At 40.3% G+C, this 23557-nt stretch overlaps 2 protein-coding genes across 2 annotated transcripts in view; one reads left to right on the forward strand and one right to left on the reverse strand.

Annotated features, from left to right (window-relative positions):
• LOC307039473 (52 kDa repressor of the inhibitor of the protein kinase-like) overlaps positions 1 to 23557 on the forward strand; it is a 40492-nt gene that overhangs the window by 16789 nt on the left and 146 nt on the right. The window contains exon 2 of the mRNA XM_079681569.1: positions 21486 to 23557. This exon is cut by the window's right edge and continues 146 nt beyond it. Within this exon, the coding sequence (XP_079537695.1) occupies positions 21515 to 22591 (1077 nt within the window). The 5' untranslated portion in view covers positions 21486 to 21514 and the 3' untranslated portion in view covers positions 22592 to 23557. The remainder of the gene's footprint in view (positions 1 to 21485) is intronic.
• LOC307041189 (E3 SUMO-protein ligase ZBED1-like) lies at positions 13785 to 15192 on the reverse strand (the record flags this gene model as incomplete). The annotated part of the gene is made up of 4 exons (XM_079684514.1): positions 13785 to 13842; positions 13952 to 14681; positions 14861 to 14972; positions 15124 to 15192. The coding sequence occupies 4 exons, from the start codon at positions 15190 to 15192 to the stop codon at positions 13785 to 13787; spliced, it is 969 nt and encodes a 322-aa protein (XP_079540640.1).

Genomic DNA, 23557 nt, shown 5'->3' on the forward strand with positions numbered 1-23557 from the left:
CTCTGTGTTTAAGGTAATGACTGAACTGAAAGGGAAACTTGAGAGAAGGTTAAAGGACACATTTTTTGGCTTTGCTGTGAACAACAAACTCAAGCAGCTAACCCCTGATCTGGCTAAGAAATGTGAGGCTGATTTTCTTGTTTTCTATGAAAGAGCCAAGAAATACGTGAGTGAAAGGTATGACTTCTCTGAGAACAGCTTTCATAGTAAAGTGTCAAAGCTTGGCCTCACAACTGCTGTGTACTATGGAGAATACAGTGATGCAGTCCAAGCCTGCAGCCTGAAAGACATTGACATTGATGGACTCTATGAGGAATATGGCATGGTGGAAGCTATTCTCAGCTCTTCAGAAATGGAAGGATGCCACAGTGAGGAGCGGTATCTGAAACTGTTTTCCAAAGCAGAAGTCCCACTTGTGAATCTGAGGAAGATCAGCGCCTACATCTTCTCCATCCCATGTAGCAATGCACATACAGAACGTGTGTTCTCAATGATGACCTCAGCATGGAGAAATGAGAGAAATCGTCTGGATGTGGACAGTGTCAAGGCAGAGCTGCAAATTTGTGTCAACTTCACATTTGAGTGCACAGACATGTACCAGAGACTCCTTACAAACAAAAAACTCTTGGAAGCAGCCAGGAAAGGGCAAAAGTATCGTAAATAGACATTCAACTTGTGGTTAGTACACTAGAGTCTTATTGTGTTTTGAGTGTGAAGGATTCAGTGAAGCCAGGATAAAAACTAAAAGATAATCCCAAAGTGTCCTCCTTTTTGGTGTTATGGAAATGGCCACCCTAGTGGCGCGAGCGAGCGAGAAAGCGCGCGCACCGGTTACGTGTATTGTTGTTAGCATCTGGTGCTAGCTAGCTGCGCTAACGGATATACGGAGCTGTTTCAACAACAAGGTGGAGGGAGAGTCCTTTGCTGTCAGACTGAGAGGCTGATAACTACAGCTCTGGTGAGGTAAATTACTCTCTGAGTCTTTAGATAGTTAACTTAGTTTAAGTTATCTCAGTGGGTCTCAAACAGTTCGGTCACCATTTATGTAAACACATATTTCCATTTGAGGGGGTAGTGATTAGTAAAATATGCATGAATAATACAAACAAAATGTTAACTAGGTGAAAAAAGGTAAGATAAACTTGTTGAGAGCTAAAACTAGTCTTTGCTGTTGCCTCAAAGAGGAGCAGGGGGAGAGGAGGGAGACAGGAGAGGCCGATTCAGGAGCCCAGACACACTCACAACTATAAATGAACCAAAAACAAATAAATAAACAAGTTTCAATGTTTTTTCATATTGGATATTGTATGTTATTGGTTATGGCCATGTACTTATGATGTTATGATTATTTAAATGTATACATTTTTGTTTCATATGGGTGTAGTCTCTTTATTTCCCCCTCAAAATGCACCAGATTGATGCATTTAAGACCAACATTTAAAAAAAAATCTTACCGGGGGAGCATGCCCCCGGTCCCCCTATAGGATTTGAGGCCCGGCCCCACTGTTCCCAAATAGATTTGCAATTTTTTTTAAATAGTAACCCATCTCCATATGTTTCTTTTTGGGTAGTAGATTTAAACTAGAGGGCTATCACTTTATGCAGCAACGCTATTGACAAATAAATCCAGCAAAATGGCACAAAAAACTGGTAGTGGCCTCAGGGACGAGGAGTCATTTAACCAGCCAGTAGGAGTCAAGCTTTACTTTCTTTTATATCCATAAAGAAAAAGTAAATCTGTTTACAGTTGTTTCATTATGGATGTTGAGAGGTATCCATATATCTTTTCATTTTGCTCTCAAAGTGCACCAGATTGATGCATCTAACTTCAATATTTAAAATGTTCCCGGTGGGAGCATGCCCCCGGACCCCCCTAGACTAGAGGGTGTCAGGTCCACTCCCCACTTATAAAAATAGCACTTTACCACTGCACCCCCTCTAATCTCAGATGCACCCTGAGTCATTTTGTTTAAGTACAGTGAGGCTTTCTAAAATATACAGTAAAGAGACAAACCCACCAGCATTATAGGATATACTATGACTTTGTGCCAAATACTTGTTGCTGATTTAGAGTACTGGCACCTTTTTTATTCCAATTCAAGCACTGATTATGCCAGTATTATGCAGCTCGCGGATCCAGTAATGAGTGACCCGACAGTAAAACTAAACATATCTACAACTACTTTAGATAGTTGGAGAGGTAATTCAAATAGCTACGTGTGATATTCTAACCTGAAGTGTGTGTTTTGTCCGCTCACCGCTGCATGTGATCATGCAGAGCTGCGTGTCGACTCGTCAGCAGCAGCTGATCTCTCTCTCCCGTCAGATTAGACTTCACTCGCGTTTATGTCCATATCGATTAGATCCAGCTAGTTCTAGCTAATGATATGACTACCTGCTTATTAAAAGACACCTAAACAATAAGTGTCGCTATGCAACTGGGTGAGGCCACAAAGTATAGCGCAGCATTATGCATTTGTTTACATGCCCACCGGAACCCCGAGGCATTACCAACAGATCAACGCACAATCAACCCATACAGGACATCTCTTTCTCCACATTAAGTGTTAGACATTAGAATTGACTATTCTTGTCTGTCACATACTCTTCTTGTCTGTCACATAAGTGGTGCAACTGAAGCGGTATTGCGCTAAAGGGAAATTATTTTGACCGAAGAGATTTAGATTTGCCGGCTAACGGCAACTCTGACGTCGCCATTTTGTGTGCTTCGCGGATTCGCTCGGCTCTTCTCGACTGCTGCTCGGTCAGCTTCCGGATGAGGAGGCATTCGTTCGACCAACTTACAGTAGATAACATTTCAAATATTTTTAACAGGGGCCATAATAATGTACATAATGTTTGTTTTGGCAGTTACAACTGAATGTAATGTTTTCTACTTTTTTACATCTGGGAAGGCATTTGCCTTCATCAGATGGAAAGTGTCTTGACCAACAACTTAAGTATTTCTTATAGCTATGCAGGGCATGCAAGCGAGCAAACACAAACAAGAACAAACAAACAAGTGAAATGAAGAATGAAATTGAACAATATAATATTGTGGTGGTTCATCTTATAATTCAGTCTAGAGAATGCACCAGGCGGCATCTACAGTAAGACCCGCAAAATCTATATGTTCTAGGGGGAAGCCCCCCAAACCCTTCGTGCCATTTCGTCCGCGCGCATTTTTCAGGGCAATCTCTATTGGGCTCAGGGCCATCTGTAAATTAGCTTAGACGGCCCACAGGGCCATCTCCCAAAATCCTTAATGTCATGCACTGCCTATATAAGGCATATTTATACTTTTTATTTTTCAAAATACCAAACAGATCATGCATTTTAGCCATTCCTCATTTCGCTCAATTTAACACTGTCTTTGCATGGGCTGATTCTGTGAGAACAGCACCATCTATAGGCCTGGCATATGTACTACAGCGTCTCCAGCACTTTCCAACAGCAATGTCCGTGGCTGTCTCCTCCTGATTGGTGGAGTTGGCCCAATAGCCGTAGCGCCACTTCTGTGACGTCATAGAAGTGTTCAAATCTGGATCAGTCTGTATCAGATCCGTTGCAGCCCCTTTTTAAGAGATTTGGGTATGGAGGAAAAAAGAGAGGGTTGTGTTTTCTGACACTTGGTGAGTTCCCTGGAACACCGGGGACACATATTCGTGTAAAAGAGACGTACAAAAGTGCATTTTGCATGATAGGTCACCTTTAACATTTGGTCAAGGAACAAAAGTTCACTCTGAGCCTTGGCTAAGACAGACACATTACAGTGTGCCAACCCTGTCTCCTAAAAATCAATCAATCAATCAATCAATGTTTATTTATATAGCCCAATATCACAAATGTTACATTTGTCTCAGTGGACTTCACAGTTTGTACAGAATATCAGTATGACAATACGACACCCTCTGTCCTTAGACCCTCACATCGTACAAAGAAAAACTTCCAGAGAAAACCCCACAGTTTAAAGGGAAAAATGGGAGAAACCTCAGGGAGAGCAACAGAGGAGGGATCCCTCTCCCAGGACGGACAGACTTGCAATAGATGCCGTGTGTAAATTGAAAAGATAATACATTTGCAACATAGGTAGTCCAAATGTTTTGAAATGCATGTGTGTATAATAAGAAGATGAATCCACGAGGATATCCATCCAGGACTTATGATCCAGGACCGCAGCCACGACTCAAGATCCAGGACTCGCAATCCATGACACAGGACCGCAGGATCATCCATGACTCCGGATCCCGGCGTATATAGACACCAAAAAGAAAGAAATTTGGGGAAGCTGGGTTAATCGGAACATGAGAGTACACAGGTATAGACAGAGAGAAGGAAGAAGTAAGATGTCCCCCGACAAACTAAGCCTATATCAGCAAAACTAGGGGCTGAATCTAATCAGCCCTAACTATAAGCTTTATCAAAAAGGAAAGTCTTAAGCGCACTCTTAAAAACGGATAGGGTGTCTGCCGTCCGAACACAAACTGGAAGCTGATTCCACAAAAGTGGAGCTTGATAAGAAAAAAATGACGTTCCCACAGAACTAAACTGCATTCTCAATTACATTTAGCGAGAAACATATTTTCTCCCACATTACGTTTGTTTTGGATGTAACTCAAATACATTTACTTTCTACTAGAGACGTCCCGATCCGATCACTTGATCGGGGATCGGAGCTGATCGCTTGATTTTGAAAAGATCGGAATCGGGAGAAAAAATCGGGGATCGGGATTTTTTTTTTTTTTAAATACTTTTTTTTAAATGTTGTATTCAATGTTACAAAACAAAAATGACCATGTTCAAGTCTTAAAGTCATCCTGAGGCCTTAGTTTTGGTTTCAAATTACACAACATCATGTATGTGTTGCTTCTTTGGGGCTGGTTTTCATAGACCTGGTTGCTTATTTCTCTCAAATCTGGCAACAGAGTGGGCAGGGCGAAGTGTCTAATTGTAGCAGTAAGCTAACGAGTACTGAAAGCTTTATTTTGTTTTGATCCAATGCTGCACAACTGAACTGATCCAATGCTGCTGTGAAAGAAAGAAGCTATATCCATGTTGGATAGAATATCCAATTTAAATAAAAAAATAACCTTAAGGGAGAACTTGAATGCTTTTTTTCTTTTTTTTCTCTTAATGCATTGCATAAAGATCGGATTGGGAAAAATCGGTATCGGCAAATTGTCAAAATCAAATGATCGGAATCGGATCGGGAGCAAAAAAAGGTGATCGGGACATCCCTACTTTCTACATATCTTTGCCATTTATTGTCTTGCTTATAATAATGATAATAGTAATTTATTAATATAATTTTAGAGCAAACGTATTTTCGGAGTGGCGGCTCACTGTTGTTCAGTTTAACAAATCCGTTATTATGCTGGTTAATGGGTAAATAATCACAATATAGTTTGTAGTCGTTTCATACTAAATTCTCAATTATGTTTAGTTCGAAACGTATTTTCTCCCACATTACGTTTGTTTTGGACGTAACTCAAATAAGTTTACTTTCTACATATCTTCGCCATTTATTGTCTTGCTTATAATAATGATAATAGTAATTCATTAATATAATTTTCGAGCAAACATATTTTCGGAGTAGCGGCTCACTTTTGTTCAGTTCTGTACCAAATCCGTTATTATGCTGGTTAATGGGTAAATACTCACAATATTGTTTGTAGTCGTTTCATTGGGTGTGCATAATACTTAAAAAAACATCTCATGCTGTAAATCTTATTTCTCTTTTTTATACATTTTTGGATACACTGTAAAAAATGGCTGTGAAATCCACAGTTATTTACAGTGTTTGTGCACAGTAAATTACTGTATACCATTTTAGAGTAAAATACTGTGTTTCCAACCAAAAATTAGAGCAACTCTGGAGTTACTGTAGAAATAGCAGTAGTAACGTCCCAACTGTATAAAATCCCAGTAACCAACAATGTACTGTATAAAATCACAGTAACCAACAATGTACTGTAGATATTCACATTAACCAACAATGTACTGTAGATAATCACAGTAACCAACAATGTACTGTAGATATTCACAGTAACCAACAATGTGCTGTAGATAATCACAGTAACCATCAATGTATACTGTAGATATGCACAGTAACCATCAACGTACTGTAGATAATCACAGTAACCAACAATGTACTGTAGATATTCACAGTAACCAACAATGTACTCCAAATAATCACAGTAACCAACAATGTACTGTAGATATTCACAGTAACCAACAATGTAATGTAGATATTCACAGTAACCAACAATGTACTCTAAATTATCACAGTAACCAACAATGTACTGTAGATATTCACAGTAACCAACAATGTACTGTAGATAATCACAGTAACCAACAATGTACTGTAGATATTCAATTCACAGTAACCAACAATGAACCGTAGATAATCACAGTAACCAACAATGTACTGTAGAAGATCACAGTAACCAAAAAAGAAAGGACCAACCGAAAAACCCCATTTATAGCTAAAATAAACCAACATTTGTTTCTTAATATATATCATCTTGATGCAGTGTAATTACTTGTTTGGCTATACTAGATATTTTATATACTGAGTAGATATATATTATTTGTAAGACCCTATGTCTTTTCAAACCGGAAGAACTACAAATGTGGTGCTGATTTATACAAAGAATGTGTGTTTGCAAATTAAAAACGCAACACAGAGGAATAAAAATAGACAAAAGTAAGGTAATAATCATCATTTGTATTATTATTGTGGCGGCTCGAAAGTAGACGAGAATAGCCGATTCCAGCTGGGGGAGGTCTCAAAAAGCTTGCCTGAAGTCGGACAGCTCGGAGTCGGCTTGACTCGGTTTGCAATGGCGGAATTTGCGTTCTTCGTTGCAGATGAACAATTATTATATCACTACAAATTAATGACTCAAGTGTCTGTTCATTTTAAAATAAATCAATACAAGGGGGGTTGAATCCTACATGTAAAAGACAGAACCACTACTTTGCAAAACTACTTCCGTCAGTGGTCTTGACCAGTTTGCATTTATAAAGAATGCACAAATGTGTTTAATCGTTAATGTCAGATATGTACCAAGTAAATACATTTGTTCCTGCTCAAGATTAGATTCAACTTTATTGTTGTTACGTTCCCTATTGGGCTAGGGGAACCAAAGGGAAACGACACGACCAGATTGGAATTGGTATAATTATAAGTGGTTTATTTTAAACAGCTGGTCAACAAAGTGCCAGGCAAGCAGCCTGAAACAAACAAATTGCCACAAACACCGGTTTACAAAACAAACAAAAGTGGCCACAAGGGCGCACGTTTAAATAGACAACCAAACTAAGAGAGGACTCTAAAAAGTGAGTCTAAACGCATACAGGGTAACTAAATACTCACACTAAATAAAGAAGGAAACAAAACCTCACTGTAAAAGTGTTACAACTAAGAAAACACAGCTAGGACAACAGTCAAACAATACTAAACTAATCTAAGCATATCAAACTAATCTAAGCACAACTAATCACAACAATACTTCTTATACAAGGTCCACACAAGTTAAACACAGACGACGAGCAAATAGCGAGAGGCGTCTGTTCCTCAACAGAGCCTCCAGAGTGATGACAGTCCGCGGGTTTTGTACTCCTCCCCTGGGAGATGTGCCGGAAGGGGCGGGGATTGGATGACGTCTCATCCAATCACCTCTTCGGATGTTGCGAGGGCGGGACGTCGGAGGAACTGCGCAGCTCATGGGTACAAACACAAACACACAAACAGGTTTAACAGCCTTAACAGCCCCAGGAAGGCAGCGGCTGTAACAATTGTTATTGCATAGATTACAGGTACTGAGACAACGAAATGCAGTTTAGCTTGCAAAAAGCAGTAAAGTGAAAAGCTATGTACACAATCTACAGAATAACATTTAGAATGAATTGAATGATGAATAAACAGTGAGGGGTATGAACAACAGGACACAGGAGTGGCTTAAATAAACAGGGTTTTTTATTTACCCAAAAGTCCACAGAAAACATCATAAATCAATAATTTCGAATAACTAGGCCGATAAAAGAGGTCAACAGAGAATACTAGCGATTGCAGTTTGACACTGAAGCTTTGAACGGAGCTTCAACCCTGGACTTCCTATTCCATAGAAGCAGTGCTTCGAAGCTTGCTTCAAATCACGTGACATATGACGTCCGAACCAGCAACTGCTTCATTTCCTGAATGAATCACTTGACTGGTTCGCGGTCCAATCAAGCGATTCAATGCACTGCCTCGTCTCTATTCTGACAGGTGACAGGTTGAAACAGTTTCAAACTTGAGCGCTTCAACACTTTATAACCGCTCTAAACAATGCGCAATGTGTGGGTTGTTGTCGTAGTTTGCGTTATTGCTGTTGAGTTGTTGTTGGAATTGCATTTGAATTGTGTCATTCATTATAGAGCAAGCCAGGAAGAAAGTCGTTCTGGCTCGTGAAACACTTCGAAATGTGGAGAAGTTGTCAACAAAAAGACAATGAGTAATATAAAAACACTTCAATAGTTTAAGGAATAGATAGCCCAGTTGATGGATCTGGCGGCCAGGATGCGGAGATGTCCTCCGCGCAGCTGGTTCAAAGCCCGGAATAGTTAAACTTTGAATCATTGCTTTTCAACTTTAATAACTGATAAAAGGCCCTCTCCGCCCAAGAAAATGTCCAGCACTCTCTAGTCTCTTCTCAATAACCCAATACACACAATTATCAATCTTTAATTGCAAATAGAACATGATATTCAGTCTGTGTGTGTGTGCATCGAATATTTTTCAAGGCAAAAATATGTTAAACCCACTGCAGCTTTGCACTTCGCCAGGAGAGGTCGCTGTAACTGAAGCTTCGAGAAATGAACCTATTTCCGACACAATTGTCCAAGTGGTTCGATGTTTCATTCAAAGCTTCCTTTTGCCATCACTAGAGAATACCTCAAAGAAACATGGCATCAACTTAACACTTAGGTGTTAACTCAACAAACTGACCTGCTACAATGACAAACCAAGGAACCTATATAGTGGCTTGGCCAAACCAAGTTGAAACCAAGGGATAATTAATAGTAACAGAATACACAAAGGACACTGACAAAACCCAAATTCCCCCTTTAACATGGAAGCAGGTGGTTTGTCCCAATTGGCTCCTTGCAGTATTTAGTCCTCAGCGCTAGGCCATGCCTTTTGCTGAACCAGGAAGTAAACTACCCCAATGGACAGGGTAACTCAAGAGACAAAGAAAGTAATTAATACAAATGATTTTGTCAGTTAATTTATGTAAACCTAGCCAAAGTTTGACAGTCCGACCTCAGGCCGCTTAGTGAAAAAGCAAGTTAAGCTAACTGCACTCTGCAAGCTTATCAAAATGTCTTACACGTGTAACGTTTGTAAGTTCAGTGGCTACAGGGTCCATTCCTGCATGCATTTGGTTGTTTGTATTCAAAGTGTTTTCAAATATTGTGTATTATCTAAGAATAGTGATAATGTATTTGCCAAACAGTGCCTTTTGTTGTGTCTCGTCAAATGTGTTAGTTATTGTTACGTGCCAGGCAGGCTGTACTTGTGGGGTTTTCTTTCCCTCCTGTGTTTCTCTCTTCTCCTTGTCTTCTGCACAGCTAATCAGCAGCTGATCGGAATCTGCCTGTGCACCTGAATCTGATGGCTGATTGGATCCCCTCACCCTCAGCTGGCCTATCAGCAGCCAGGGCCGACCATAAAGGAGGCACCCAGGAAGTCTTCTCTCTCTCACTCTGGGCCTGTTGCTGATGAAGGAGCCTGCAGTGTTTAGCAACTCATGATATTTGTATTGTCTGACCTTTTTGGAAGTGTGTGTGTTGAGAGGTGGAGGAGTTAGGTAAGTCTGGGGTAGTGATGGCAAAATTAAGCTTTGAATGAAGCATCGAACCACTTGGACAATTGTGTCGGAAATAGGTTCATTTCTCGAAGCTTCAGTTACAGCGACCTCTCCTGGCGAAGTGCAAGGCTGTAGTGGGTTTAACGTATCTCTGCCTTGAAAATTATTCGATGCATGCAGCACAATGAATATCATGTTCTATGTGCAATTAAAGATTGATAATTGTGTGTATTGGGTTATTGAGAAGAGACTAGAGAGTGCTAGAAATGTTTTTGGGTGGAGAGGGCCTTTTATCAGTCATTAAAGTATTAAAGTTGAAAAGCAATGATTAAAAGTTTAACTCTTCTGGGCTTTGAACCAGCTGCGTGGGGGACATCGCTGCATCCTGGCCGCCGGCCCTATCCATTGGACTATCTATTCCTTAGACCGTTGAAGTGTTTTTATATTATTGATTTTCTTTTTGTTCACAACTTCTCCACATTTCGAAGTGTTTCACGAACCAGAACGACCTATTTTTCTTCCTGGCTTGCTCTATAATTATCCAATTCAAATGCAATGCCAACAACAACAATTCAACAGCAACAACGCAAACTACGACAACAACCCACACATTGCTTAGAGCGGTTATATAGTGTTGAAGCGCTCCAATTTGAAACTGTTTCAACCTGTCACCTGTCAGAATCAAGACGAGGCAGTGCATTGAATCGCGAGATTGGACCGCGAACCAGTCAAGTGATTCATTCAGGAAATGAAGCAATTGCTGTTTCGACCGTCACATGTCACGTGATTTGAAGCAGTCGAACCACTTGGACAATTGTGTCGGAAATCGGTATAAATAAATATGTATATATCTCTATATACAGGACTGTCTCAGAAAATTAGAATATTGTGATAAAGTTCTTTATTTTCTGTAATGCAATTAAAAAAACAAAAATGTCATACATTCTGGATTCATTACAAATCAACTGAAATATTGCAAGCCTTTTATTATTTTAATATTGCTGATTATGGCATACAGCTTAAGAAAACTCAAAAATCCTATCTCAAAAAATTAGAATAGTTCCTCAGACCAAGTAAAAAAAAAAGATTTATAACAGCAAAACACAATCAAACATTTGAAAATGTCCATTAATGCACTCAGTACTTGGTTGGGAATCCTTTTGCACGGATTACTGCATCAATGCGGCGTGGCATGGAGGCAATCAGCCTGTGGCATTGCTGAGGTGTTATGGATGCCCAGGATGCTTCAATAGCGGCCTTTAGCTCATTAGCATTGTTGGGTCTGGTGTCTTTCAGCTTCTTCTTCACAATACCCCACATATTCTCTATGGGGTTCAGGTCAGGGGAATTTGCAGGCCAATCGAGGACAGTAATGCCATGGTCAGTACACCAGTTACTGGTGGTTTTGGCACTGTGGGCAGGTGCCAGATCATGCTGGAAAATGAATTCCTCATCTCCATAGAGCTTTTCAGCAGACGGAAGCATGTAGTGCTCTAAAATCTCTTGGTACACAGCTGCATTTACTCTGGGCTTGATGAAACACAGTGGACCAACACCAGCAGCTGACATGGCTCCCCAAACCATCGCTGACTGTGGGAACTTCACACTGGATTTCAAGCAACTTGGATTTTGCTCCTCTCCAGCCTTTCTCCAGACTCTGGCGCCTTGACTTCCAAATGAAATACAAAACTTGCTTTCGTCTGAAAAGAGGACTTTGGACCACTGTGCAACTGTCCAGTGCTTCTTTTCCTTAGCCCAAGTCAGACGCCTCTTCCGTTGTCTTGAGTTCAGAAGTGGCTTGACCATGGGAATACGGCTATTGTAGCCCATTTCCCGGACACGTCTGTGAACAGTGACTTTTGATACCTGGACTCCAGCTTCAGTCCACTGTCTTTGAAGCTCCCCCAAATTCTGGAAGCGACTCTTCTTCACAATGCTGTTAAGGCTGCGGTCATCTCTCTTGGTTGTGCAGCGTTTCCTGCCACATTTCCCCCTTCCAACAGACTTTTTGTGGATGTGCTTTGAAACTGCACTCTGTGAACAGCTTGCTCTTTGAGAAATTTCTTTTTGTGTCTTACCCTCCTGATGGAGGGTGTCAATGACGGTCCTCTGGACAGCAGTCAGATCAGCAGTCTTCCCCATACTTGTGATTTAGTTTACTGAACCAAGCTGAGTGTTTTTCAAGGCTCAGGAAACCCTTGCAGGTGTTTCGAGTTAATTAGACGATTCAAGTGATTCGTTGAACACCCTACTAGTATACTTTTTCATGATATTCTAATATTTAGAGATAGGATATTTGAGTTTTCTTAAGCTGTATGCCATAATCAGCAATATTAAAATAATAAAAGGCTTGCAATATTTCAGTTGATTTGTAATGAATCCAGAATGTATGACATTTTTGTTTTTTTAATTGCATTACAGAAAATAAAGAACTTTATCACAATATTCTAATTTTCTGAGACAGTCCTGTATATATATATATATATATATATATATATAAATATATATATATATATATATATATATATATATATATATATAAATATGTATATATATATATATATATATAACTATAAATATGTGTATATATATGTAGAACTATAAATATGTATAAATATATATAGAACTATAAATAAATATAAATGTGTATATATATATATATATAGAACTATAAATACATATAAATATGTATATATATATATACATATATAGAACTATAAATAAATATACATGTGTATATATATATATAGAACTATAAATACATATAAATATGTGTATATATATATAGAACTATAAATAAATATAAATGTGTATATATATATATAGAACTATAAATACATATAAATATGTGTATATATATATAGAACTATAAATAAATATAAATGTGTATATATATATATAGAACTATAAATAAATATACATATGTATATATATATAGAACTATAAATAAATATAAATATGTGTATATAGAACTATAAATAAATATAAATATGTATATATATAAATATATAAACTGTATGTATCATGAATATCATTTACAAATAAAGATGGATGAATGCGTGTATTGTGTTATTGAGGAGAGGGTTCTGGCAAAATATGGCATAGGTTATGGTGTGCTTGTGTAACTTTGGCAGGGGGTGTTCATGTGGGATGGGGAACACTCAAATATTTTTATTCAGGAACATTATTTTTTCAAAAGTTTTTGGATTGAGCCGATTTCTTTTCTTGCTTACAATTTCCCCGCATTTTGAAAACACTCGCTCAGATGGAACCGATGATGCTGGCATGCATACAAATTGTTTCGCCAGTTTGAACAGATTGGGATACACATTTTGATGGTCCACCCAGTATGCCAGTGGGTCTTTCGATCTTTCCAGCGGTGGATCAGTCATGTACCGCTGCACCTCCACTGTAGCATCTGCTGTGGCATTCCTTGCCGTCCTCGCTTCAGAAGCATCTCTGTCCAGAGTTTCCCAAAGGTTAAGACCTGAAAGACAAACATGACTGTAATCATCAGTACTGAAAGGTTTCAATGTGTATCCTTTTTTACTTGTACTTATTTTGTCCTGCATTTTATCAATTAACTATTTATAACATTACCTGTGGATGATGGATTGTCAACATTTGCTGGTGCCGGTTGAGCTGATGTGGAGGGCTGTTCTTCTGTAGGTGTGTCAGGTTGTGCGTTTTTCCTCAGTTGTGTGCAAAATGCTGTCAGTCGTTTAACTGATGCCGCCGCCTGTACTTGATTGTAGAATCCAATAGTTTTGAATCTAGGATCCAGCAGTGTTGACAGGATCAATGCAGTTTGGCTCTCCGTGGTGTCAAACTTGTTTTGCATATTTGACACCATGTTCTGTCCCAGTAGTTTTGCTGTGTCGTGGCTTGTTTTTCCAATTGTGTCGTACAAGTATAGCATTAACATTTTCGTCATTGGGATGATCTTGGACCCTGAGACTCTCTTCTCCTTGGAGAGTTCCACTGTTGCCTGGAAAAAGGGGGAGAGCAATTGCAGGCATGCATCTACTGTTTCATAGTCCTCAGAGGACAGAGGTCTCACATCTGTTTTCAGCGTCGCAAGAGCTGCTCCCACTGACTGCCTCTCTTTGAAAAGGCGTTGTAGCATTAGGTATGTGCTGTTCCAGCGCGTGTCCACTTCCTGAATAAGCTTCAGCACAGCGCGATTCATCTGCTCCTGCACTTCTCTGAGCTTCTCCTTTGCTGTTGTGCTGGTTTTAAAGAACGTGACTACTTTTCTAGCCCTTGTGCATAGGTCTTGTAGGCCAGGAGTTGCATCCAGAGATTTCTTCACCACTAAATTTAGTGAATGAGCAAAGCAAAGTGCATGTCTTAGATTTAAACTTCTGACAGAGGCAACCATATTTGCTCCTGCATCCGTCACAATTGAGGTCACTTTGCCTTCAGTGCCCCATTTCTCCATGAGAGACCTCATTGCAGCAGTGATGTTAACCGCTGTATGAGCTTCAGGGAAAGGCAGCACTCCCAAAAGCACTGTGGCCAGCTTTGCAGAGTCATCCACATAATGGCAGGTCACTGCTAGATATGCGTCCATATTAATGGAGGTCCACATATCAGCAGTCAGGCTCACAGCCTCTACCCTCTGCATTACAGCCTTGGCCTTCGTCTTCTCCTCCTCATAGCGCTTGACCACCATCTCCTTTAGAACCCGTCTGGATGGAAGAGTGTATCTAGGATCAAGCAAAGCCACAAGCTCCTTGAAGCCACAGTCATCCACGATGGAAAAAGGCTGCAAGTCTTTCACCACCATATTCACAAGAGCCCCATCCAGCTCTCGCTTCCGGTCCACTAAAACAAATAAATAAAGACATAAAGAATAAAAACAAAACCAAAAAGAGCAAATAAGAATTTATGTGAAATTGCACTCAAAGGAAGCAGACTTGTGAGCAGTCTATGCTTGTGAGTCATGGAATATAGTCATAGCATATTGTGTTAGTGTTACTAGTTAAAAATAATATAATACATACCATGTATGTTCCCCAGGTTCACAGCAGCTCCATGTTTGGCACTGAAGTGCCTAATCATGGAGGAAGTATTCCCATGATACTTCAGTTCAGTTGAACACACCAAGCACTGAACCTGTAGAGAAAGGCATTTGTAAATAAAAATGCAATTTCAGTCTATAAAGCTATAGCCTAATGGCTACATTGATCATATACATAATTGTACTTTAATGCTACTTAATATAGATTTGAGATAAACCATAGCTATAATACTGTAGTTGTCCAACCTTATCATGCGCAATCAGATTGAAGTGATCCCACATCTCAGAACGACGTCTCTTCCTGGCTGGCTCCATAATGATCCAAACGCAATACTAACAACTCAACAGCAACAAGGCAAACTACAACGACAATCCCACAGATTGCCAAATTGTGCATTTTTTGGAGCGGTTATAAAGTGTCACTTACTAAGTGATGCTCAAATTCAAACAGTTTCAACCAGTCAGAATTGAGACGAGGCAGTGCATTGAATCACCTGATTGGACGGCGAACCAGTGAGTTGATTCATTCAGGAAATGAAGCAGTTGCTGGTTCGGACGTCACATGTCACGTGATTTGAAGCAGTTGCTGCTTCGGACGTCACATGTCACGTGATTTGAAGCAAGCTTCGAAGCACTGCTTCTATGGGATTGGAAGTCCAGGGTTGAAGCTCCGTTCGAAGCTTCAGTGTCAAACTGCCATCACTAGTCTGGGGTACCCTGTACATTTCTCACCACGTAGCTAACTAATGTTCAGACACACTAGGTTAGCGGATTGTTGCCACCCCTGTATATTGTTTTGTCAAATTCTTTGTAGTTTAGTTAGTGAGGGTTTTTTTGTTTGAGTTTTGGTTTCAAAGGATAGATGTAGAGATAGGCCTGGTTTTGTTATGCTTGTTTCTTTTGTTTGGCACGATCCTTTGACTCCTCCTCCTCCTCACCAACCGATTGTTTCAATTATATGTTTGTTCGGTTCTGGGTTTACGCAAAATAAACCTTTTGTCAACTGTTACACTGACTCCCTCATTTTTATTGGTTGTATGTTATTGTCTCCAGGTCCCCTAGACCTTAGTGGGGACGTAACAGTTATGTTTATGTATTATGTCTGTCATATCATGTTTAGTAAGGTTTTCATGTTTATTCACGTCATGACAGGTCTGTCTATTTATGTCATTCATCTCTAGTTAAGTCCCTGTGTTTCATGTTGTGTCTCCTTTTCCTCCTGTTTCATTTTTCCTCTTGTTTCTAATTTCAGGCCCTGTTACTTCCTCCTTTTGTGTGTTTTCCCGCCATCGTCAGCGTCTGCCCCACCCCGGATTGTTTCCACCTGTTCCCACTCACCTCATGTTTAAATAGTCCTGTCTCCCCCCTATCCTGTGTCAGTTCATGTTTGTTCCCACGTGTGGTCATGCCAGGCCTCAGCAAAGAGAGGATCGTTTCCATTCTTGTCAGGTTTTGTTGTTTTGTTAGTTTAAGTTTATTTTAGAGGGATTTTCTGTTCAATGACATTAAAAAGAAAATGTTTGTTACATTCAAGACTGTGTCCCTGGGTCGTGCATTTGGATTCTTCAGTTTTTGTTGAGGTCGTGACACCTTTTCAACTACAGCACGTCTCTAAAATGGCTTCATATTCTTTGTGTTTTGTTATCGCGACTGTTTTAAAAATACAATCTCCATGTGTTTGGATATTAATATCGATTGTTTTATGGATGAACATATTTATCATTTAGCATAAGAAAATACATGGTCTTGATACCATTCAACAATTAAGACTACATTGTTAAAATGTATTGTTTGCTGTCTCCCTGCAGTTATTGGTGAGCTTTAAAATTGTGTCAATAATTTCTGGTAATCTGTAAATTACCAGCATGACATGAAGTATACTATAATAAATAGTTTTACAATACTGATACTGTAACTTAAAATTATAGCGTTAAAGTTTCTATTTTACAATTGAAACACTATTACCGTAAACAAAAATACAGTACTTTTTAAATGGCAGTATTTTATTTTGTAGTTAAAATACTATTACCTTAAACAAAAATACAATGCTTGGAAATTGCGGTTTTATTTTAAAGCTATAACACTACTGATATAACAAAACATAAAGTAATTAAATATTACTGTGTTTCATTTTACAGTTAAAACACTATTACCTTAAACACAAATACAGTACTTGGAAGTTACTGTGTTTCATTTTACAGTTAAAACACTATTACCGTAAACACAAATACAGTACTTGGAAGTTAGGGTTTCATTTTACACTAATACTGTGATTACCTTTATAGTATTTAACTGGAAGCAATTGACAAGTTACTTACTGTAAAATGAACTACAGTAAGTAACTTGTCAATTGCTGCCAGTTAAATACTGTGAATTTCATGGTACGTTTCTTACAGTGTATGTTATATCTGGGCTGGGCTTGGAGTACATGACAGCTACTTATATTTTCAATCATACAGTATACAGTTACAGTATGTGCTAAAATAAACATATTGAAGTTGTTAATTTAATTAACAAGTATGATCCTTAAAACTAATTTCTGTTTGGTTAGTTGACTACATTCAATTGGAATTTTTGTTAAATCTCAGCATAGACTTCAATCTGAGTCTTTTAACATGATGTAAAACATGGAATTGGCCTTTTCTGTTGTGGTGGCATTTTTATTCATAAAATGTGGATAAAGAATCACACCATTCAGCTGTCTTTGTCATATTTTATTTCTTGCTAGAAAGTTCAGTCAGTCACACAGAGAGCAGAATGAAAGACGAAGAATAGAGTCTGTGTTTAAACACAGAAAGGAGAAAAAGTGAGAGTCAAGCTTGGCAATAATGTTGAAGGTCATACTGTTGGTGCACGTCGATTGTAACTAACAACATTGCAACAAATCTTCTTAATAATAACTTTTCCCAAGCTAAGCAAAGACGTGAAAGCCTGTAAATAGAGATGAACATTGGAAAGTAAGAATCACAAAGTTATATTATTAAAGTAGGTGTGCATAATAATATTCTGTTACACTGTCAATTTATCACACTATGACCACAGAATCCTGACTTTTTCTGAAGGATAAATATTGTGATGGATAGATGGGTGTTTGTTGTCCATGTAAGTCATATCTGACAGACAGCTGTGTGGCATGAGACATGGCAGCTCAGCCTTTTTTTATTTCAGTAAATCACAGACAAGAACAAATGGCACGATTTAACCTTCGCTGACAGACGCTTCAAACATGAAGGACAGTCTGCTGCGGGAGAGCAGCGTGTCTCTAGCCTCATCGACTCATTGATTTCATTTAACTGTTTCATTTGAACTCCAGGACGATCAGCTTGGGTTGGAGTTCTTTTGTGTTTGGTATTTTTCATTGTTTTCAGTTATTTGCCTGAACTGAGCCCATATCAGCTCAGTAAGAGACACTAGACCTGTGTAATTACTGCCCAGGGCTAGTTTATCCCACTACTCTCCCAATGTACCATCACTTGAGTGATTGGAGCCGCGGGGGGATCACCACTGTAACAGGTCATTACTCATACAGGACTGGACTGGCAATAAAGAGTCCAACCTACAGAGTGGAAAAAGCTCCTGCTTCAATAAAGGAACATGGATTGCTTATCTGAGATGGAGGCAAGCCCATGGATCATTCCGCTGTAGATCGCTTCAAGTACCTTTAACTCGTTTGCAGGTGGAAGGAATTCTTGGTCTTTGACCGTAAAACACAGCATGGCTGACAGGAACTAAAAATAATAGTGCATAAATGAAATGGCTTGTTAAAGGTTGATGTTCTGCCATAAAAGCAGAAAAAAAACTGTTAGTATTTTTCATTTAGAAGAACATATTTAATGTCATGGGGCTTGAATGGCTAGCACTAATATGTCTTTCCACCAACATCAGTTATCGCTGGTAATTTGGTCGGTATGTAGGTAATTTTGCTCAAGGTGGCTTGCCACCAAATCAAGAACTAATGAAATGAGGAAATCCATCTGGAAATTGATAGATCACCCTGCATGCTGGCAGTAATTCCATTGACATCTGGCAAAGGCAATGTTGATCCACGTTGTCTCAGCCAAAGACATTTGGCATTAAGTTGAACCGCTCAATGAGTAAGAATAAGTGACACGTAACGTTGCTTTTGATGTTATTGTTCATTTAACTTTGCAGGATTTTAAATGGATCTTTCTTTGTAAACAAAAATACTGCCAATATTTTCACAAGAAGAAAGGTTTGTGTGATCTCTTGTTTTGTTCAAATCAAATCAAGTTTGACTTATATAGCACATTTATAAACGATTTTTGGTCGAGCCAAAGTGCTGTACATATAATAAAAAATAGCCTACAGTAGAGACACTTTACAGCTAATACAATAAGCACAGATTGTTCAGAATATCAGCATTTAAAAAAGAAAATGACACCCTCTATCCTTAGACCCTCACATCCAGTGGCGGCCGGTCCATAGGAGCGCTAGGGGCGCCGCCCCCCCTCTTCCCACATGTTTGATTGTCATTAAAAATTAAAAATTCATAAAAAAATATATTTCCCAAAGATATATATATATATATATATATATTTTTTTTTTAAAGAACAAGGTAAATATTATATAGTTGGTATCAGTAAAATGTGTAATCTACAATAAAATCTTGTTTAAAATTGTTTTACGATTTCTAAAGTTACTGATAAGTCACATGTTTCCTGCCTGGCCGCAGCGTGTATCATTACCCTCTCTCGTCCGGACGGTAGAAAAAGAGCCCTCAGCCAGAGCAGCTGCAACCAACAAGCTGACTGTTGCTATCTGTAAACTATGCAGCCGAAACATAATTTCCGCCAATCAGCGTCGTCAGATCTGATGCTCAAAGGGCGCCCTTTCAGCGCCCTGGCCTGTGTGTCTGTTTAGACTTGTATCCAAGGCATAGGCGAAGTTTGGGGGGGTTCCCGGGGTGCCCGGCACCCCCTGGTGGCCGGAGTCTTTTTTAAAAAAAAATTAGTTATGATGTACAGATAGTCGGTGGCCTAGATAAATATAACTCTGGAACGCTATATCAATAAATGCAAACTCAATAAACATAATAAATTTAAATCCACAAACATTTTGTCTCAGTGTGTACTGCTGTCAGAGACAGAACATTACTCAAAAATGAGTCTACACAGACGATCTGTGCAGCTGCTGCGCCCTCACACGCTGCACGCACATGCGCACTTTGAGCACTCAAATTCAGACAAGTCGATTCTGCCAGCCGCCAAAACCTGACAGGAGAAGACTAAAAAAATGGATATACGCAGGTTCTTCGCAACCAAAACAACTCCAGTTTCGGATTCAAGTTCCAGCGCCACCGTTGCTGCCACCCAAGCTGCACCTGCTCCGGACCCGCCAGTCCCGCCTCGCCCGTCGACCAGCCACCACATCTTGGCGCCGGTCGGCCCCGCAGCTCCCGCCGCTTGCAATCCCTGTGAGACAGCCTCTGATGGCGGTCAACTTCCCAGTGACCTAGGAGATAAAAGTGTGGGCCCCAAACAGCCAGTGCTTCCCGTTTTCCCAAGACACAAAATTGGAGATAGAAATCGTTGCTTTTCTGCATTCTTTTATAACAAGCGTCCGTGGCTGGAGTACTCGGTTTCAAGGGACGCAGTGTTTTGTTTTTGTTGCCGCCACTTTTCCAAGGAGATTGGAGAGGAGGAAGACACACTAGCTAAACAAGGCGGGCGATATTGGAGTAAGCTAACTGAGAGGCTGATAAAGCATAGCTCTTGTGAAAAACACAAGGCCTGCATGAGACTGTGGGAGGGCTACAAGGAAACTGAAAAGCATGGATCTGTCAGAGTCCACTTGTCAACCAGTCACCAGAACACAGTGGATAAAAACAGGCAGTATTTGACAAAGGTCGTGGATGTCGTTAAGCTGCTGTCTCAACTGGGCCTCCCTTTCCGTGGACATCGGGAAATACAATGGAGAAAAAAGGAAATACAAGAAAATAAAAATGAAAAAAAGCACACAAATACAGTCGATACAGAAACAGATAAAAGCAAGCTGGATGATGATGATGAAACAAAGGGAAACTTTTTGAGTCTGTGCGACTTCCTCGGCAAGTATGACCCAAGTTTCTGCAAAATGCAGGATGAGAAGTACTTTAATTGTACAAGTCCAGATTTTCAAAACGAGGTCATCTCTTTGTGTGCAGAGCTAGTCAGAGAGGAAATAGCAAATGCAGTGCGTGAGACTGGTTTTTTCACGGTTATCGCGGATGAGGCCAAATCATCAAAGTCTGAACAACTGTCTGTGTGTATCAGATATGCAGAAAAGCTACAGGTTAAGGAGCGATTAATCTGCTTCATTGACTGCTCTGCCTCCCGAGATGCTGCTGGGATTGTTGAGGGTATCAAGAAGGGGTTGGAGTCATGTGGACTGCAGGACGTCCCAATAGTCGCACAGTCGTATGATGGGGCCTCAGTTATGTCTGGGCATTTAACTGGAGTGCAGCAGCGTATCAAGGAAGATTACCCCTTTGCCATCTACACACTGCATGGCCCATAAACTTAATCTGGTCCTGGTGGAATCATGCACAGTCAACAGAGACATCAAAATGACGTTAAATGTTATTGATAAGCTGTACTCTGTGTTTTCAGAACCAAGCAACCACCACAGGTTTCTGGCGATGCAGAAAACACTCGAGATGAAGGCAAAGGAAATTGGTCAACCCAGTGACACGCGTTGGGCGAGCAAATGGCGATGCGTCTTTGCGGTTAAATCACACTATGTGCCTATCACACGCTGTCTGAAGGAGATGGTGGATGAAGGAGAGAAATGGTCAGTGGAAGCAAGTGGGTTGTATAATCACATGACCACACCTGGCTTCATCGCCTGCCTCATTATCCTTGAGGACCTACTGCGGGTTGTGCACGTTGTTCACAAGAAACTTCAGTCCAAATCCACAACACTTGCAGATGCTGCCTCCACGATCAACAGTCTGAGAGCACACTTGAGGGAACGCAGAGGAGAGGAGGAAGGTTGGCAAGACATATGGAGCCAGATCAAGCAGTTTGGCGAGGACGTCGGCATGCCAGTTGCCACTGCAGAAAGTGACCCCCCCTCCATGGCAAAGCGAAAAAGAAGTTCAAGACCCCCTTTGTCGCTTTACCAGTATGTAGTGGGGGCCACACTTGGGCAGCGCCAACGAGATGAAAGGAATGAGGAAATAGACGGACAATTTGAGGCTCACGCCATCTACTGTCATTTATATCTCCCTGTGCTGGACAATATGATGGCCGAGTTGGACAGACGGTTTTCAGGTGAAGCCATGGAGCTTGCAGCGGCATGTGAAGCTGTGATAAAGTGTGAGAAGAAAGGCATTGAACCACTTCTGAGAAAATATGCAAGCCTCAAGATCGTCCATCCACAGCTGGTGACAGCAGAAATGGACCTGATAAAATGTGCTGTCCAATCTCCCATTAACCTGAAGGACCTGCAAAACGAAGTGAGCAAGGAGAGCTATCCAAACTTCTTCCCATTACTCCAGCTTGCACTGACACTGCCCATTGGATCAGCGACATCAGAGAGAAGTTTCTCAGCAATGAGGAGGATCAGAAACTGGCTGAGAACTACAATGATCCAGGAGAGATTTTCTGATCTGGCCCTGCTGCACATTGAGGGAGATTTGACTGCAAAACTGTCAGTTGAGAAGATAGTGGACATCTATGCCAGCCGGAAAAAGAGGCGCCTGATGCTGCACTAGGTAAGCCATTCATTCAAATTATTTCGTTTTGTTGAGCTTAAATGCGTAATTGCGCAGCATCTGCATCCGGGGATAGCCAGCTGCAGTAAGCAGCAGACACCGCTCCACGCTCAAACCAAAATCCTCCAAATCCTCCCGTTTGCGTTGTGCTCACATGCTTCGGTCCTGCTAGCGGCCGCTGCTGACAGTTGTGGGGCAGAGACGCTGAATGCATGGAGATCATAATCACTAGATGACGGTGAACAAAAGTCATTACTTTGTTGGTTGGCTTTGTTTTCATCGCTGAAATTAGGTCAAAATGTGATAAAACTGCTGTGCTTATATCCTACAGTTATTAGTTAGTATGCCTATACAGTTCATTAAAAAGTGTGTGAGCATTGGGGAACATTGATCCTACAGACCTCTGTGTTATAGCCTAATTATAGCAGCAGTATTTGCCGCAGCAGCCGTTTTATTTTGCGGCGAGTTCCGCTGCCATAGTAATTTCATCTATTGGGCATATTAGTTATGAAAACACACCTGCAGTAGCCTGTAGGCTATCCTGATCAATTTTCATGTATGAATCCTTGTGTTGCAGCCTATAGCTATACATTACATTTGTAGTTATTTTTTGGCACCCCCAACCTTAAAGTTCAAACTTCGCCCATGATCCAAGGTGACGCTACAGTAGGGGATGGCTGCGTCTGCAGTTGTAGACTCCGGTGCTAGTGGATCGCCGGAGCTGTAGATTAACATTTGCATGCTTATTGTAGTTGTAAGGGCAAGGCCTGTGGCACCATGGAGCATATGTGTGGGCTGGACCTGTATTTTACAGGAAAGGAGTGATCAGAGGGTCGAGTTGTCGATTCTTGTTCAGTTTTCATCTTCCTCACCCTCTCAGACTTTGAGTTGCGCGCGCTGCTAAAGAGACGCGCTACCATGGAAACCAAACAATGGTGTAGCTGTATTAAAGTCCGAGTGGAAACA

This window comes from Notothenia rossii (genome assembly GCF_949606895.1).
Source record: "Notothenia rossii genome assembly, chromosome: 5".
Taxonomy (NCBI): domain Eukaryota; kingdom Metazoa; phylum Chordata; class Actinopteri; order Perciformes; family Nototheniidae; genus Notothenia; species Notothenia rossii.